General features: G+C 43.3%; 1 protein-coding gene across 1 annotated transcript; it reads left to right on the top strand.

Annotated features, from left to right (window-relative positions):
• Window positions 1–8391: 8391 nt before the first annotated feature.
• On the top strand, window positions 8392–10819 carry si:ch1073-459b3.2 (growth arrest-specific protein 1). Its single transcript, XM_043680373.1, has one exon. The coding sequence runs from the start codon at window positions 8498–8500 to the stop codon at window positions 9287–9289; it is 792 nt and encodes a 263-aa protein (XP_043536308.1). The 5' UTR covers window positions 8392–8497; the 3' UTR covers window positions 9290–10819.
• Window positions 10820–16564: the final 5745 nt, after the last annotated feature.

Raw genomic sequence — 16564 nt, 5'->3', positions numbered from 1 at the left:
AGACGTATTTGCAAAAACCCTTTGGATTCTCCTTAACCCCATTTGCCAAAGCTACCTCATGTCCCCTTTTTTGCCCTCCTGATTTCTCTCTTGGTCCATCTCACTGTGTTCTGTACATCTCTAATTTGTTATTTCTCACCCCCATCATCAAAAGCCCATTAAAGTTTTGGCCATCAATATCACCACAAGCCACAGGATCAGAATTAGGCTGTTCAATCCATTGAATCTTTTTTGCCATTCAATGAGATCATCTCCCCGACATTTGGTACCACAATGTCTGTGACTACGCTGAGGAACTCCCTGAAAAATTGAGCGTTGCAGAGAAAATGAATGGGGTTTAGGAAAAATAAAAATCACATTAATTTGCCAGCACTCCTCGTATGGTCTGGACAGTGAGAAGCAACAAATCACAAGATGACCAAAACAGAAATTGTTGGAAAAGCTCAGCAGGCCTGGCAGCATCTGTGAAGAGAAATCAGAGTTAATGTTTCTGCTTTTGTTTCTGATTTACAGCATCTGCAGTTCTTTCGGTTTTTAAATCACAAGATGAATTTTGATTGTTTGATAGTTTGGCTGTGGTGGCTGTAAGCTGTGTTGTGATTGTGATGTATCTGAATCTACAGAGGATTCTGATACAGCTTATCAAATGCAACAATGATTGCAGATTTAGCGATAGCCCATTCATTGGAAGCCTGAAATTCCTTACACTGATCTTCATTATTACGTGATATATTACACATTTCGTCCAACATCTGCAAACTTTAAAAATTAGAAGCTGAATTTTACAGAAGCTGCTTTATTGCTGTTTTGTTGTTGTCTACGGGTTACATTAATTTTCAAGTGATATAACAGTTTAGGAATGACTGGGATATTATGTAAGAGAAATGCACATTCTATGATTACCAGGTTTGTATTACAGATTTGTTTGTTGCCACTGAATTCCACCAGTCGGTTTTAAGCTCCGGTTAGTAGAACATTATTCTCTGGTATGCTAGTCTAGTGACATGACCACTACACCACTGCCTTCCCCATAAGATCAGAGGAGATCACCAAGGTCATAGGGACTGAGGTCACGGAAGGATTTTTAGACAAGGCAAGGACTGACAGGCAGAATCATTTCTTTGTATTTTTAACCATTTATTCTAAGCAAAACACACTTCACTCAGCAGGTTTGTTAGATTTGGTCTTTTCTGCTGATTGGAATTTTTTATTGATTTATGTGAATAATAATAAATTACATAATGGTCCCATTCAGTTCACAATCTTGCAGCACCGATATTGGAAAAGGCAAAAGAATACCAAAACATAACCAGAATAAATAACCATTAAATATTGCCATATGTCTCAGATTCAATGTCAATCAATACTTTGTTAGCTGTTGTTAGCTGCACTGGCACTTTGGTTTTGAGAGTGGACAGATATCTAAGTCCTGATTGTCATCCCATGCAAGGTATTGCATTGTTTGGATAGCTCAGCAAGCACAGGATCAGTCTATCTGTAATACTCCGAGTGAGACCTCAGTAAATGCTGACAGCCCCACCCCTGTGGGACACAATCTCACCCTGCTGTCAGAAATGTGGTCTGCTCGACTCCAACTCCATAGAACTTAGAGTCACAAAGTCACAAGGCACAGAAACAGACCCTTTGGCCCAACTTGTCCATACTGACCAAGTATCCTAAACTGAACTTGTCTCATTTCCCTGCTTTTGGTCCATATCCATCTAAACCTTTCCTATCAATGTACTTGTCCAAATGTTTTTTAAGTGTTGTAATTGTACTTGCCTCTACCACTTCTTCTGACAGCTTATTCCACATACACACCATCCCCTGCATAAAAGCATTGCCTTGCAGGTCCCTTTTAAATCTTTCCCCTCTCACCTTAAACTGATGCCTTCTAGTTTTGGACTCCCCTACCCTTGGGAACCTTGACCTTTCACCTTACCTATGCCCATTGTGATTTTATAAACCTCTGTAAGATCACCAAAGGTATATATTTGCATCTAGTGATTCCTGATGTTTATTTTGCTACCTTTTTGGTTTGATTGTACCATCCAGTGTTGCGGGAGCACTGCACTGCTGGAGGACCCTCTCATCTATGGATAAGAGGTGTCCATGCTAAACTTGCAAGTGAAGGAAGGTGCCAAGCCCAGAGAATTGGATGGTCACTTAGGTTAGGAAAAAGTGGACAGAGCTGAACCCCAAAATGCATCACAAGAGGAAAGTGATACGAAAAATTACAAGGGACAGGGAAATTATAGATAACCTTGACAACACAATGACTCTTCACTAAAAGTTCAGATACAATTACTTAATGCCTGATCCTTCTGCTCATCAATCTGCAGGAAGTAGCTATTAAAACAAACCCTGGAGAACTAATTACAAAAAATCAGCCATGCTGTTCCTGTTGAGAAAATTGTTCTTGTATATGATTTCCATTCATAATACATTTAAATAGACCTAATTACAGTCACATCTCTCAGAATGGTAACTGTTAATATGCAAATTAAAAATTACATTTCATATTGCATTAAGCACTTAGTCAACCATTATTACTGCACACTGCGCTATCCCTCATGTATTTTACAGGCTTGTTAGTCAGTCACGGTTGAACTGAGTGGCTAAGCAGACTCAAGAGGCTGCATTGTTCCTTTTACTCTCCAAATTTTTATTTGGACATATCTGTCTCTTTAGTGACTTTAGATCAAGTTTCATGGCAATGCCATAGGCATATCCAGGTCACATTCAGCAATTTCCTGGAACAGTTTGTATTGCCTAAGGGATCTCACAGGTTTTGTTTTACCCCCAACTGCAACCCCAACCCAATTTATCCTGGATTTTTTAACCAGTGTTTTGTCTCTCTCAGGTGATCACTTACAATTAGGAGCATGCTCAGGCCATTCAGTTCTTGCTCCACCACACAATATGAATACAGTTGATCTGAATCCAGACTCAGCTCCACTTTCCTACCTGCCCCCTGCTACCCATTGACTCATGTGTTAGTCAAGAATCTTCCTGAAATATATTTGATGACCCAGTTCCAGTGCCCTCTGCAGAAGAGTTTTCCGTAGATCCACAACCTGTTGAGAAATGTTCTCCTCATCTTCATCATAAATGTTGACCCTGTAAGTTTAATCTGTGTCCCCTCATCCTTGTCTCTCCAATAAGGGAATACATCCTTCCAGCATTCACTCTGTCAAGTTCCCTTAGGATCTAGGGTGGTGTGTATAAATTTGCAATCTATAGGAGGTAATTTTAGTTAAACTTGTTTCTATGGGATCATCAGTAATAGAATCATGAATGGGTATAGAAAAAGCCTGTCTATCTATTTGTCTGTCAGGCTATCTATTGTATCCATTAATCTTATCTATCTCATTATGGAAAACAGTACAAGTGGATCCATTTTCTGTCCCTTACATTATTTGGAAATTTCTTATATCCAAAGTCTCTCATTTTTGATTGTCTGATATGCAAATGTATTATACTCAATACTAATATATTCTGGCTCAATGCAAATCTCTGTGAGCTGCTGTGCAAGTCAATTAATAGTCATTCAAATCTATTACATAATTGTAGTCATGATTTGGAGACTGCGGTGTTGGACTGGGGTGTACAAAGTTAAAAATCACACAACGCCAGGTTATAGAAGCGCTGCTCTCCAAAAGCTAGTGCTTACAAATAAACCTGTTGCAACTATAACCTGGTGTTGTGTGATTTTTAACTACATAATTGTAGTTCAGTTAAATTTCTTACGAAGGTGAAGATGGTTTAACAGAAACACTTCCTAATATTTTCCTACAAGGTATTTTCTTTTACTTTCAGTCTGCCAAGCATAGAATGACAATAACATTTCTATATGATTAACGTGCAATATAATATTTTATATATAGATTTTGCACAATCATATAAAATGTAATTATAACATTTATTTATATTGTTTCATAAATATTGTTACCTGAAGGCCTCATCCAATTCTTGCATCTAATTCAAAACTAGCCGGCTACTTATTTCGGGGAGATAAACCAGTTCAGCTAAATTACCTGGTTACAGTGCTGTGATTTCTAAGTAACTGCATGCCATTGTAGGATTGCCTTACCAAAAGTAATTACTTTTCAATGTTCAGCAAATAACGGGAAAGGCATGTGGAGTGTTGACCTTTCTTTTAAAGCGAATAAAAATAAGGAAAAAACAAAAGCAAACTACTGGAGAAACTCAGCAGGTCTGGCAGCATCTGTGGAGAGAGTTGATCTGAAGAAAAGGAAAGATATATTGGACTAGCATTGGAAGCAGTCCAGAGAATGTTCACTTGGTTGATCCCAATCATGAGGGATTGATTTCTGAGGGCAGGTTGAGTATGTTAGGCTTGTAATCAATGGGGATTACAACAATGAGAGGTAATCTCATTGACAGGGTAAATGCCTACAGGTTGTTCCCCCTTGAGAGTGGATGAAAGGAAGCACTTAAAAGACTTCCTGAATGTTTCCCTCAAGAAGTGCAACATGGACGTCAACAACTGAGACCTTCACTCAGGAGAAACTAACTTGGAGGAACCTCCTGTGTGAAGAGACACAATTCTTCGAGAATACCCATCAGCAAGAGGTAGCACAGGAAGGAACCTGACAAAGGAATTCCAGCAACAGCAAACCTTGAGGCCAAGGACCAGTTTCGTCTCTCAGAGGTTAGTGAAATTGTGAAATTCTTTATCATTAGCTGGCTTTCTTTGTGATCGGGACTGAAGTTCAAGCTTCTAATTTGAAAACAGCATGTGGTGCATGATGGAGTCTGTGGGAGACTGTACAGTCAGTTCCAGTGATTCAGGATGGGGAGATTGCGCAGTAAGTTTGAGGGTGTCCAGATAAAGAAACTGTGCAGTGATTTCCAGTTTATCAGGATAGGGAGACTGCGCAATGAGTTTCAATATAACAGGGTAAAGAAACTGTGCAGTGATTACTGGTGTGCCAGGATAGGGAGATTGTGGAGCTGAGAATCAGGGATGCGTAGGGGAGCTCTGTGGAGGGAGCAGCAAATCCGAGGGACATGAACTGTAGTTTGTTTATACTGAAGATTAATCACTTGAAAATTCCACAAATAATTTAGGACATATTTTTGTAAATAGTTTAGAAGTTATTTATATAAACTTGATAAATAAAAATCACAGGCAACTGAGACACTTTTAATTTGTTTTGTTTCCAGTTAAGAACATGAGAAATAGGAGCAGGAGTAGGCCATTTGGCCCATCGAGCCTACTCCGCCATTCAATAGGATCATGGCTGATCTTTTCATGGACTCAGCTCCATTTACCTGCCCTCTCACCATAACCTTTAATTCCTTTACTGTTCAAAAATCTATCTTTGCCTTGAAAACATTCAATGAGGTGGCCTCAGCTGTTTCACTGAGCGGGGAATTCCACAGATTCACAACCCTCTGGGTGAAGAATGTCCTCCTCAAGTCAATCCGAAATCTGCTCTCCCTTAATTTGGGGTTATGCCGCCTGGTTCTAGTTTCACCTGACAGTGGAAATAACCTCGCTGTTTATATCTTATCTATTACCATCCATTAGGGTGGCATGGTGGCTCAGTGGTTAGTACTGCTGCCTCACAGCGCCAGGGTCCCAGGTTCGATTCCAGCCTTGGGCGACTGCCTGTGTAGGAGTTTGCGCATTCTCCCTGTGTCTGCGTGGGTTTCCTCGGGGTGCTCTGGTTTCTTCCCACACTCCAAACATGTACAGGTCAGGTGAATTGGCCATGCTAAATTGCTCATAGTGTTAGGTGCATTAGCTTCGGAGGGTCGGTGTGGACTGGTTGGGCCGAAGGGCCTGTTTTCACACTGTAGGGAATCTAATATAACTTTATATGTTTCTATAAGATCGCCCCTCATTCTTCTAAATTCCAATGATTATTGTCCTAATGTACACAAGCTTTTCTCATAAGTCAACCTCTCAGTTCCAGAGTCAACCCAGTGAACCTGCTCTGCATCCCCTCCAGTGCCAGTACATCCTTTAGCAAGTACACTGTACTCAGTCCTAATTTTGTTTTCCCCAGTTGCAGTTGTGGGATTCAATGTTTATCTTCAGAAGATTAGTCTTGTACAGCAAATTATCTTGAACCCAAATGGTGTATTTCTCCAGAGGCAAAAAGTCTGTGAAATAGAACCATTCACGGTGAAATCCATTTAATCAGCTGCTGTTCACTGTTACAATATATGTCTTGTATGGACTTCAGGCGTATAACCCTATAGTGGTTACGTTACTGGACTAGTAACCTAGATATCTTAATAAATGATTCAGAGACAAGAGTTCAAAACCCACCACAGCAACTGGGGGAAATAAATTCAAGTAATTAAACATATTTGGAATAATAAGCCAGGAGTGGTAATGGTGACTGTGAAATGGTTACATTTAGTGATAATGATATTAGGCCAGCAATCTATACGCCCAGAAAAATGCTCTGTAAATGTAAACTCAAATCCTACCTCAGCAATTATTTAAATGTTAATGAAATACATTTGAAATAGAAAATCAGTATCACATCCAGAAGGCATAATCTCAGAGTAAGTGTCAGAGATGACAAGGATGTTTTTTTCTTACAAAGGTAGTGAATCAGAGGGCTTTCGAGGATGGGTCATTAAGTCTACTCAAGACTGAGATAGATTTGTAATCATTAAGGGCATCAACTGCTACTGAAATAAGGCAGGAAAGTGGAGTTGAGGATTATCAGATCAGTAGCAATCTCAATGAATGCTGGAGTGGGCTTGATGGGCTGTATGGTCTACTTCTGCTCCCACATCTTAGATTGTTGTAAAACCTGTTTCATTGACCAATAACAACATTTAAAAGGCATCTAGATGGGTATATGAATAGGAAGGGTTTAGAGGAATATGGGTCAAATGGCTGCAATCAGGACTAAATTAATTTAGGACATCTGGTCGAGATGGACTGAAGGGTGTTGTTTCTGTGCTGTACAGCTCTGTGACTCCAACGTAAGTTAGTGTTGATGTACTCAGAACAGGATTTGAGACGCCTGCCTGACCATGGGGGTGGGGGAGGAGAAGCCCCTTTCAGGGAACAAAACTCGAGTCTTTTACTTTCTCTGCCTTCAGATTGAATCTCCCACCCCCTTTCTTATCCCGGACTGTCAAACGCGGTCATGGTGTCCGCCGATTTACTCCTGAATTCGCCGCTTTACATCTCAATGGGTGAGTTGGGAGGGGGTTGGTTGTTGGAGAGAAAAGAATCAAACTGGGGGCTGCTCGCCATTTGCGGCGAGGGGTGTGTGTGTGTGTGTGTGGTGAGCTTATCAAGTGAGGTTGAATGGGTGAGTCTTAAAAAGGGGAACCCCTCCCTCCCCCCCCATACACACACCCACCGCCTGGAAAACACTCACTGACCATGGAGGGAGAGAGAGAGGGGGGAGGGCCTCTATTCATGGCTTGCAGGGCGGAAACAATTCCCTCTGGCGTCCCGGTATGAGAGGTTTGCATGCAAACCCATCTCCCATAAAGTGAAGCAAACGGTCCAGAAAATGCTATTCACCGCCCTGGCAGGAAGGGGGTTGGGTTGGAGATAGAGGCTGGCCTGGATCTCTTGCTGAAATGCACCCAGGCAGCTTCTGTGTATTTTGTTTTACCAACCCCGCCCCTCAAAGTTTGAGTTTCCTACATCCAGTTTTGCAAAGTCAAGTGACATTAGATTTCAGATTTAAGTGGAAACTGCACATTCAGACGCTGTCCCTGCTCCCCCTGCTGGTCCGCTATTGTTTAACACAAAAAAAATAAGACCACACAGGTTGTTTTTTTTAAAAATATATATACATTTATATAAACATGCTCCAGAGTGTGACGTGCTGTTTTGCCAGAGTGAAAAAAGATATGTCGCTATGGAGACGAATTCCAGGCTGCGCAATGCTGTTAAAAATCGACCAATTGAGTTTGGAAAAAAAAATAAGATTTCTCTCTCTCGCTGTCTTTCTCTCCCCCTCCATCCCTCGGTTTGGGGAGAGAGGGAGGGGAAAGTTGGACAAGAGTTTGAGCTTGCTAAATCAGGCGTGATGTGGAACACTGGAGAGCAGCTATAGTTTACAGAGAGGGAGAGAGAAGGGGAGTCTGAGAAAGAGAGTACTTTGACAATTTGCATCTGGCGCAAAAAAAAACCCGCGGCAAATTTCTGTGAGTTACAATTGTGAGGATTCCAGGACAAAGGGGAGGGAGGGTGGATTGTAACTTCAGTTCTCCTGCCGATTTTCAGTATTCTCCTCGGAGACAAGGCTGGATGAAGTTTTCTTGATTGGTTCCTCGAGTAGATTTTTGACTTTCTTGTTGTGGGAAGAGTGGTGGTGAGTGTACATTGGGGTCTGGGAGAGTGGAGGAAGTGGGTGGGAGATCACTAACACCCGCTGTTATGCAACTGAGAGGGGGCTTTGGAAAAAAGCAGACCGGGGAGCCGGCTTCAGGATGCAACCGATCCGGTCGCTTTGAGCCAGGGAGTTACGGATGCTGTTGAAGGATGCTCCAGGCCGCCAGGGTCAGTTGGTACTCTCTGGCGATCTTGGCTTGTCTGAGCTCGGTGAGCGGGGCCGAGTCGGTGTGTTGGCAAGCGGTGCTCCGTTGTCAGGAGGAGAAAGAGTGTAAGTGGGCGTACAGTCAGTACAGCGCGGCTTGCGAGCCCTTCCTCAAGGGCTTGAGGCGCCAGTGTCCCAGCCACTGTATCGGCGCCCTGGTCAAACTCAACCAGACCCAGAACGGCCCCGACCTGGAGAACTGCGACTGCGGTCAGGATGTGCAGTGCAGACGGGCCAAACGGGCCATCGAGCCGTGCATGCCCAGGCGGTACCGGGGCCAGTCGCCGGACGCGGCCGACCTCGGGTGCACGGCGGCCCGTCAGCGCTGCGAGAAGGAGCCGGTGTGTCACGGTGCCATGAAGGAGTACCTGTCCAACTGCGGGCAGCTCTTCAACGGCAAGCGCTGCACCGCCGTCTGCAAGAGCACCATCCAGCACTTGCTGTCCATTCCCAGTGGGATCTTGCTGAACACATGCGTCTGCGACGGGGTGGAGAGACCCTTCTGCGAGGTGGTGAAGGAGAACATGGAGAAGTTCTGCTCCATCGAAGGCCCCTCGCTGTTTACGGCCACTCCGGACTCGGAAGAGAACTATGAATACGACGATTATGAAATGAACAAAACGGATTTAAGGCCAGAAACTACAGACGGAGAGGACTCGCCACTGAATGACTCCTCAGGACTGGAGACACACACGTGGTGTGCTCTCCTCCTCCTCCTGAACTTGTGGTTTCCCTAATACTTTGTGCAAACAGTTATTTGCAGGTTTGTGTTTTTTTTTGCCAGTTTTTAATTATTTGTAAACTCCGCGTGTATCAGGCACCGTGCGCCTCTAGTGTTTACAAAACACTTGAATGAAGTTAGGCACATCATGTGCGGATCAAATTAACTTGGGTTATACACGATTCGGAGATGCCGGTGTTGGACTGGGGTGTACAAAGTTAAAAATCACACGACGCCAGGTTATAGCCCAACAGGTTTGATTGGAAGTTAGTGCTTCCAATTAAACCTGTTGAACTACAACCTGGTGTTGTGTGATTTTTTAACTGGGTTATACACGCTCTTCCTCATCGCCTCCACCTCCGCAAATCGAGTTTTACAAAGATTTAATTATTTTGAAAAAATTTCACACATATAAAGCGGGGTATTTTAAAGTTACTCGTCGAAACTTCCTTGGGACTTGACTCGATTTAAAAATTAATAAAACAGAAGAAAAGGCGTGTACAAATGTTTCTTTTCGATAGTTCAGTTGAACTTTAACACAATAAATGGCGAATACTTGCGCCGCTCGATATTTCGATTAGCAACTTTTCGAAAACTTTTGTATAAACGATGGAGATTTTTGGACACTATTTATGGATTTACAACTAATACATTTAAAAAAATAAATTCAGATTACAGTTTTGTATCTGCTTTGTCTAGTCCTGTTTTTGCCTGATCTTCTCGGCTTCAGAAAAAAACCCTCCATCTCCCCCTCCATTGACCTGTTGTTCGTCCGCACGTCTGACATTCTTGGCTCCCTCAGTCGGGTCACCAGTTTCCCCCCTCTCCTGCCAGCGATTCCATTCCATCCCCCCAAGCCATTGCATCACTCTGTTCCCAAACTGGGTGACCTCTTCAATCTTTCCAGCCCACATAAATTTTCCCCATCACCAGGATCGCGCATCCAGGCCTGCTTCGCCTCCCTCCCTACCTCGGCTCTTCTGAACCCCCTTCTGCTCGCCTGTTACCACCTCCAGCGTTTGACAGAATTCTCAGCCTCCACAAAGCTGGGAGAGACAGTGGTGGACGTCACCATTGTCCAGAGGACCATGGGGCTCATTAGAGAGGGATGACCGGTGGTAGTTTAACCGGAGGGTCGCCATGCCTTAGGGGGAGAGAAAGACAAGGAGAGAGACCCTTGTGGTAACCTCAGGCGGCGATGGGATTTGAACCCACGTTGTTGGTATTACTCTGCACTGCAGACCAGCTAGTGCTGTTGTCACTAGTCTAGCCATGTGGAATCGCAAGCCAATTCTCTACTGATACAGTTTTGCATCCTACCATGCGAGATGATGAGCTTTAAATTAATTTTTGAAAATGAGACATCTGGAATATAGGTGGAGAACCATTTTTATGACAATGTCCTTTTTTTACGACCATGCCACCCTTACCGTCTCTGCCCTCCATGTGACTCCAAACCCAAAGCAAAGTGGTTAACTCTTCACAGAATCTTAGAAGTGAAGAAAGAGGCCATTCAGCCCATCATGTCTGCATCAGATAACTCTTAAATGCCTGCTGGGCAATAAATACCGGCTTAACTAGGGGCACGCACGTCCTGTGAATGAATGAAAACTATGTTAAAGATTTTCCAGCCAGCATACCAAGTCCAGCTCGTTTCCTTCCCCTCTGCTCGTACCTCAACATCTGACATCTGGACCTCTCAATGTCCAAGTCTATACCTGCAATCTTCAACTCCCAATTCTCTTCAACTTTCACACAATTTGCACATCTTTCCCACATTGTTACCTACAACCCTATTAAATAAATGTGCTTTTAAAAGTATTTCCTTAAAGTCCACCCTGGGTCTGGACTGTACATGCTTTCTGCCAAGTTTCCCAGTTCTGCTTATCTCCTTATAATTTCCTTTATTTGGGTTTAAAATACTTGTTTTAGGTTTGAAACACTAGTCTAGGACCCACACTTGTCAACTTCAAGCTAAGCCTGAAACTCTACCGGGATATATGATGGTCATTGTGTGGAGACAGTGATATAATAATCAAATCCGACGAGAGCAACTTGTTCAATTCAAGTTCAACTCACAATAATCTGTAACAGAAAGGTATCAGTAAGGGTGACCATGAAACTATTGTAGATGTTATACAGTTCTTTAAGGAAGGAAATCACCAACTGTGCCTGGTCTGGCCTACATGTGACCCCAGATTCACAGCAAAGTAGTTGAATTGTGCCAGGACAGCACTATGGCTCAGTGGTGGGCTGTTGCCTCAGCACTAGGATTGGATTCCAGCCTCAGGCAACTGTCTGTGTGGAATTTGCACATTCTCCCCATGTCTGCGTGGGTTTCCTCCGGGTGCTCTGGTTTCCTCCCACAGTCCAAAGATGTGCAAAAACAAAAGTTGCTGGAAAAGTTCAACAGGTCTGGTAGCATCTGTGGACAGAAAGTGCCTGTTCTAAGGAAGGGCCACTCAACCCAAAACATTAACTCTGATCTCTCTCTCCACAGATGCTACCAGACCTTTTGAACTTTTCCAGCAACTTCTGTTTTTGCTTCTGATTTACAGTATCCGCAATGCTTTCCATTTTTATTGCCAAAGATGTGCAGGTTAGGTGGGTTGTCCAAGCTAAGTCGCCCATACTGTTCAGGGATGTGCAGACTAGATGGGTTAGCCATAGGAAATGCAGGGTTATAGGGGCACGGGGAGGGGTGTGGTGTACTCTTTGGGGAGGGGGGGGGGGGCGTCCGATGGGCCGAATGGTCTATTTCCGCACTCCAGGAATTGTATGATTCTAAATACACTTTGAAATAGCTGAGCGTGTCAGTCAGTTCAAGAGGAATGGGCAACAAATGCAGTGAAATGATAAAACATTGTCAATGAACCAGGGGCTAACTTTATAATTCCCTCCACTTTAAATATCCTGAACACTTCTTTCTTTTTTAGCCCTCGGTCAGACATGCGTTTTTCACTCCCCACATCTTCGAATTACAGTTGATTCGATGTTAATATTATGTCCCACGTATAGTAGCTGTAAAACAAAACACGTGGCCTAACACCACATTGGTTGAAATGTGCCAATCCAACGACTCAACAAGGCAATCCCGCCTTTGGAGCTGTTTTTTTAAGAAAAGTTTTATTTTCATTGTCCTTTGCGCTTCATTATCCAAATATTCAAATAAACAGTCCTGAGCCTCGAAGCGTGGCGGGTGTAAGACGTGTTGTAGTATGATGTTGTTTATTAAACAGAGTGGGACCATCTGGATATATCTAGCTGCCAGTGAACTCTCCCCGAGCGCCAGCGAGTACAGAAACTGTTCCAAGTTACGTAAACATTTCCAAAGTAAGCACACACAGGAAGTTGTGGAGTAGGGGGCTGGGTGCTAACAATGAGCCATTCTTGGATATAGGGGGAACCAATGATCTCAATAGGGATTGAACAGTAGTGGGGGAAGGTCGGTTGAAAATAAAGCACACAAGGGATTCGGTTTGCAACAGAGAGACAGGACTCCAGCTTTTGTGTTCCACTGAAACGACGTTCCCAGAATAATGTGGTTGCTATTACAATTTTACAGCCACATGCTTAGACATTTAATCGCATTCTCTTTTGGTCTCGTTTCATTTGCGTACAGTGTATTAAAAAAAAGTGGCAGCATTTGCACATCTGCCAGTACCTGGGGCATTTATTTGCAATCTGGTCGTTTTCAAGACCTGTCTGATATACACAACAGCAACGGCGGATTAAACTCTGATTAAATTACCCGCAGCTCCACAGTTAAAAGGTTCAATTCTTTAAACACCCGAGGGGGATTTCAGTTTCTGAACAAGCGCTCCTTACAGATTCTAAAGTGTGATTTTACACTCTCTCCCCTTCCAGTCCAGTGCAATATTACCGAGTGTTCTCGCCGATTACAGTGAGCGCCACTGAAATTCTTGGCAGAAAAATTCCAAAGAATGCAAAGGTTAAAATTTCCAAGTTCTCCTCGAATTTTGCTCTTTGTTCTCCCGGTTTGTAAAGTAGATCAAACCGGGACCCATATTCTCCCCACTCCCTTTAAAGTTTGGCTCTCATCTCTAATTCTTCTTTCAAGTTCGGATAAAGGAGCTATTTTGATTTTAAGAAGTTGTTGCTGAAGGGAACACGAGGGTGGACACGTTCGGAAACTGCGGATTGGCTGGAAGAGTAGCCTCGTGGTTTCAATAAAACGGGAATCGCTTCCTAGACATTTTCTCTAATCGATCTATCCAGACATGTTGTAGAACATCTCTGGAGCAGGTGAGACTCAGCCGCCCCCAGTCCCACCCCTCCCACTCCAGGGGCAGGGACGCTACCACTGCACCACAAATAATCTACAGGCTGGCAGTGTGCATCTCTCACATTTAGGCTGGTGCTAGAAAAGGACAGCAGGTCAGGCGGCATCTAAGGAGCAGGAAAATCATTTCCTGATGAAGGGCTATTGCCCGAAATGTAGATTTTCCTGCTCCTCGGATGCTGCCTGACCTGCTGTGCTTTTCCAGCACCACTCTATTCTCGACTCTGACCTAGAGCATCTGCAATCATCTCCTCCCACATTTAGACAGGGTTCATAAGCTGGAACCCAATATATAAGTGGGTTTAAAGGTCCAATCTTTAAATACTACATCTTAAAAACGAGGAGACGAAGCTAATTTAAAAAATGAATCTGTATCCTATCATTTCAATTCAATCAAATGTGCACATATATGATTTTAAAATTTCTTAACCGGTGCGTTACTGGGGCGGGGGCAAAATGAAGGTAAATTAAAATGGGGAACAGATCGCAACACTAACAAATTTACATAAAACTCGACATACACTCTCTTGTTTTTAACTAATGAAAAAAGCAAAGGATTTCGAAACATGAAAACCTGACAGAGCATAAAAAGCATGGGTAGGATTGGAGTTAAATTGAAATGGGCATCATTACAGGGTCAGGGTCTGCAGATTTTAATTGAATGTAAAAATTTCTCATGGATGATACAGTACACGCCTAGAGCTCCACGTGGAGATGTTCCAGGGTGAGTCAAACTGGATTGAGGGATCAATAACATTGTCATTAACTCGCCAATCTAAACAAAATTGGTCTCTTGAAAAAGTGCAGGAATTGATTAAACACTTCAAATGACTCCTTCAGATAATGGGTCAGACTATTTCTGGAGGAGGGATACAGCCCATACAAGTGTCAAGTGGCCGTTTGCTTTGTCATTCAGATGAGCCTGGCAAAACAATGACTTGTTCATCTGCCAGCGACAGCTCCAAAAACTGCTGAACCCAACCCTTTTACTGTCTTGTGTGAGAAAATGTCTCTGGGCGGGCGCGGGGAGGAAACACACGTTGCGGGGGGAGGGGGGGGACAGAATATTTCACAATTTTGTTTCTCTGCTGTACTTCGAGTTGACGGAATTTACTTTGGCAACTCGCATCACAACAGTAGCCGAGTGTGATCCCTTCAATTGACCTTATGGTCTTTCCTACTATTTGTAGATTTTATGGAGTCATAGAGCACAGCTCATCGAGTCTGTACCGGTCAAAAAACAACCAGCTAACTATTCTGATCCCATTTTCTAGCAACTTGGCTCACAGCTTATATGCCCCTTAGCATTGCAGGTGTGCAATAAATACTTCGTCGATGATATTAGGGTTTCTGCCCCTCCTACCTTTACAGGCAGAAACTACCAACCTTTACGAGAGAGTCTTGAAAAATAAACACTGCCGGTAGTGGAAGCTGTCAAACAAATAAAAATACAAATGGAAATTCCAAACCTTCATAATAGATAAAGTTGTAAATACTCAGGAGCAGGTCAAGTAATATCTGTGTATTGAATCCTTACAGGGTGGAAGCAGGCTATTCGGCCCACTGAGTCCACACAGACCCACCCCCTACCCTACATTCCCCATGGTTAATCCACCTAGCCTACACATCCTTAGACACAACTGACAACTTAGCATAGCCAATCCACCCTAACCTGCACTTAAATCTTAGGATTTACAGCTACTATTACAACGACAGTCGCTGGTGTAATGTAGGGCACATATTGTATGCGCAACAAGGTCCCACAGAAGACAATCCTTGATGTTGGTTTAAGAATCATGGGCGAGGATTTGTCTGCTTTTAGAATAATGTCATGGGATCCTTCAGATGGACGAAAGGACAGAAAGGGCCTCAGTTTATCAATTCATCCAAAAGTCAGCACCTCTGACAACGTAGCACCCTGCATGTCAGCCTGGATCCTATGCTCAAGCCTCCAGCGTTTCATTTTAAAACTTGGTATGACACCCCATTCTCCCCCCTCCCCCACCAAATCAGCCAAGGCAAATTTGGAAAAGCAGCTCCATTTCTGACTGTCACCCAGCTTCGGTATCACTTGCTTAACGATCTTTCTGCCAAGTTGGCCAAACCTCTCTCTAATTCTCCTGGAATTTGTCAGCAGACCATTACTAAAAAAAAAATCAGATTTTTAAATAATTAATAATTGCAGGAGTTAATCGCTGACTCCTCTTCTATGTAGTTGTCACCTTAATTCATCCCCGTTTTTAAAACAACTTATGAAGTTGCTGGAAAAGCTCAGCAAATCTGGCAGCATCTGTGGACAGAAGTCAGAGTTAACATTTCGGGTCGAATGACCCTTCTTCAGACACTCTGTTTTCTCTCCATAGATGATGCCAGACCTGATGAGCTTTTGCAGCAATTTCGATTTTTGTATCTGATTTACAGCATCCACAATACTTTTGGTTTTTATTGTGCCTATATAAGTTTTGTAACATTGTACACCACAGTGAAGTGGAGGATAAATTTAACACTGTGTCCCTTCAGGAAATATTTGGACTGGTGTTTAAATGCTTGGACAAAGTAGCAGGTTTTGAGAAACAATGCAAAAGACAGAGAGGGGGACACAGAAGTTCAGGGCGGAAATTCCAGAACTTAGGATTCAGGCAGCTGGAGGTAACATTAAAATTGTTGTCTGTTCCACAGACAGACGTAGAAGTAAGCCAAAAGATGCCTCCATATGGTTAAAAGGTTAGGACGTGCAATTTAAGCTGACTTGTCAGCTTCTCAATCTGAACTGCACTTTTGATAGTGAGTGAGGTAGTGGAGAGTGGGGGGTCTTCTACAAAATAGGGGAGAGGAGGAGACAAAGAGGGAAGGAGATGACTGGGGAACTGTAATGAGCTTAGCTCCTGAACCATCCGTGTACGAAGCTGAAGGAAAATACACACACACCCACACCCAAACCCCCACCCACACCCAAACGCCCCCACACAAACACCCACCCCCCCACAC

The sequence above is a fragment of the Chiloscyllium plagiosum genome, chromosome 40, assembly GCF_004010195.1.
Source record: "Chiloscyllium plagiosum isolate BGI_BamShark_2017 chromosome 40, ASM401019v2, whole genome shotgun sequence".
In the NCBI taxonomy this organism is placed as follows: domain Eukaryota; kingdom Metazoa; phylum Chordata; class Chondrichthyes; order Orectolobiformes; family Hemiscylliidae; genus Chiloscyllium; species Chiloscyllium plagiosum.
The sequence above is the reverse complement of the archived record's forward strand: the minus strand, read 5'-3'. Positions and strand labels throughout refer to the sequence as shown.

Coding starts and splice junctions, on each gene's coding strand:
- si:ch1073-459b3.2 (XM_043680373.1), top strand. CDS start 8,498: ATGCTCCAGGCCGCCAGGGTCAGTTGGTACTCTCTGGCGATCTTGGCT.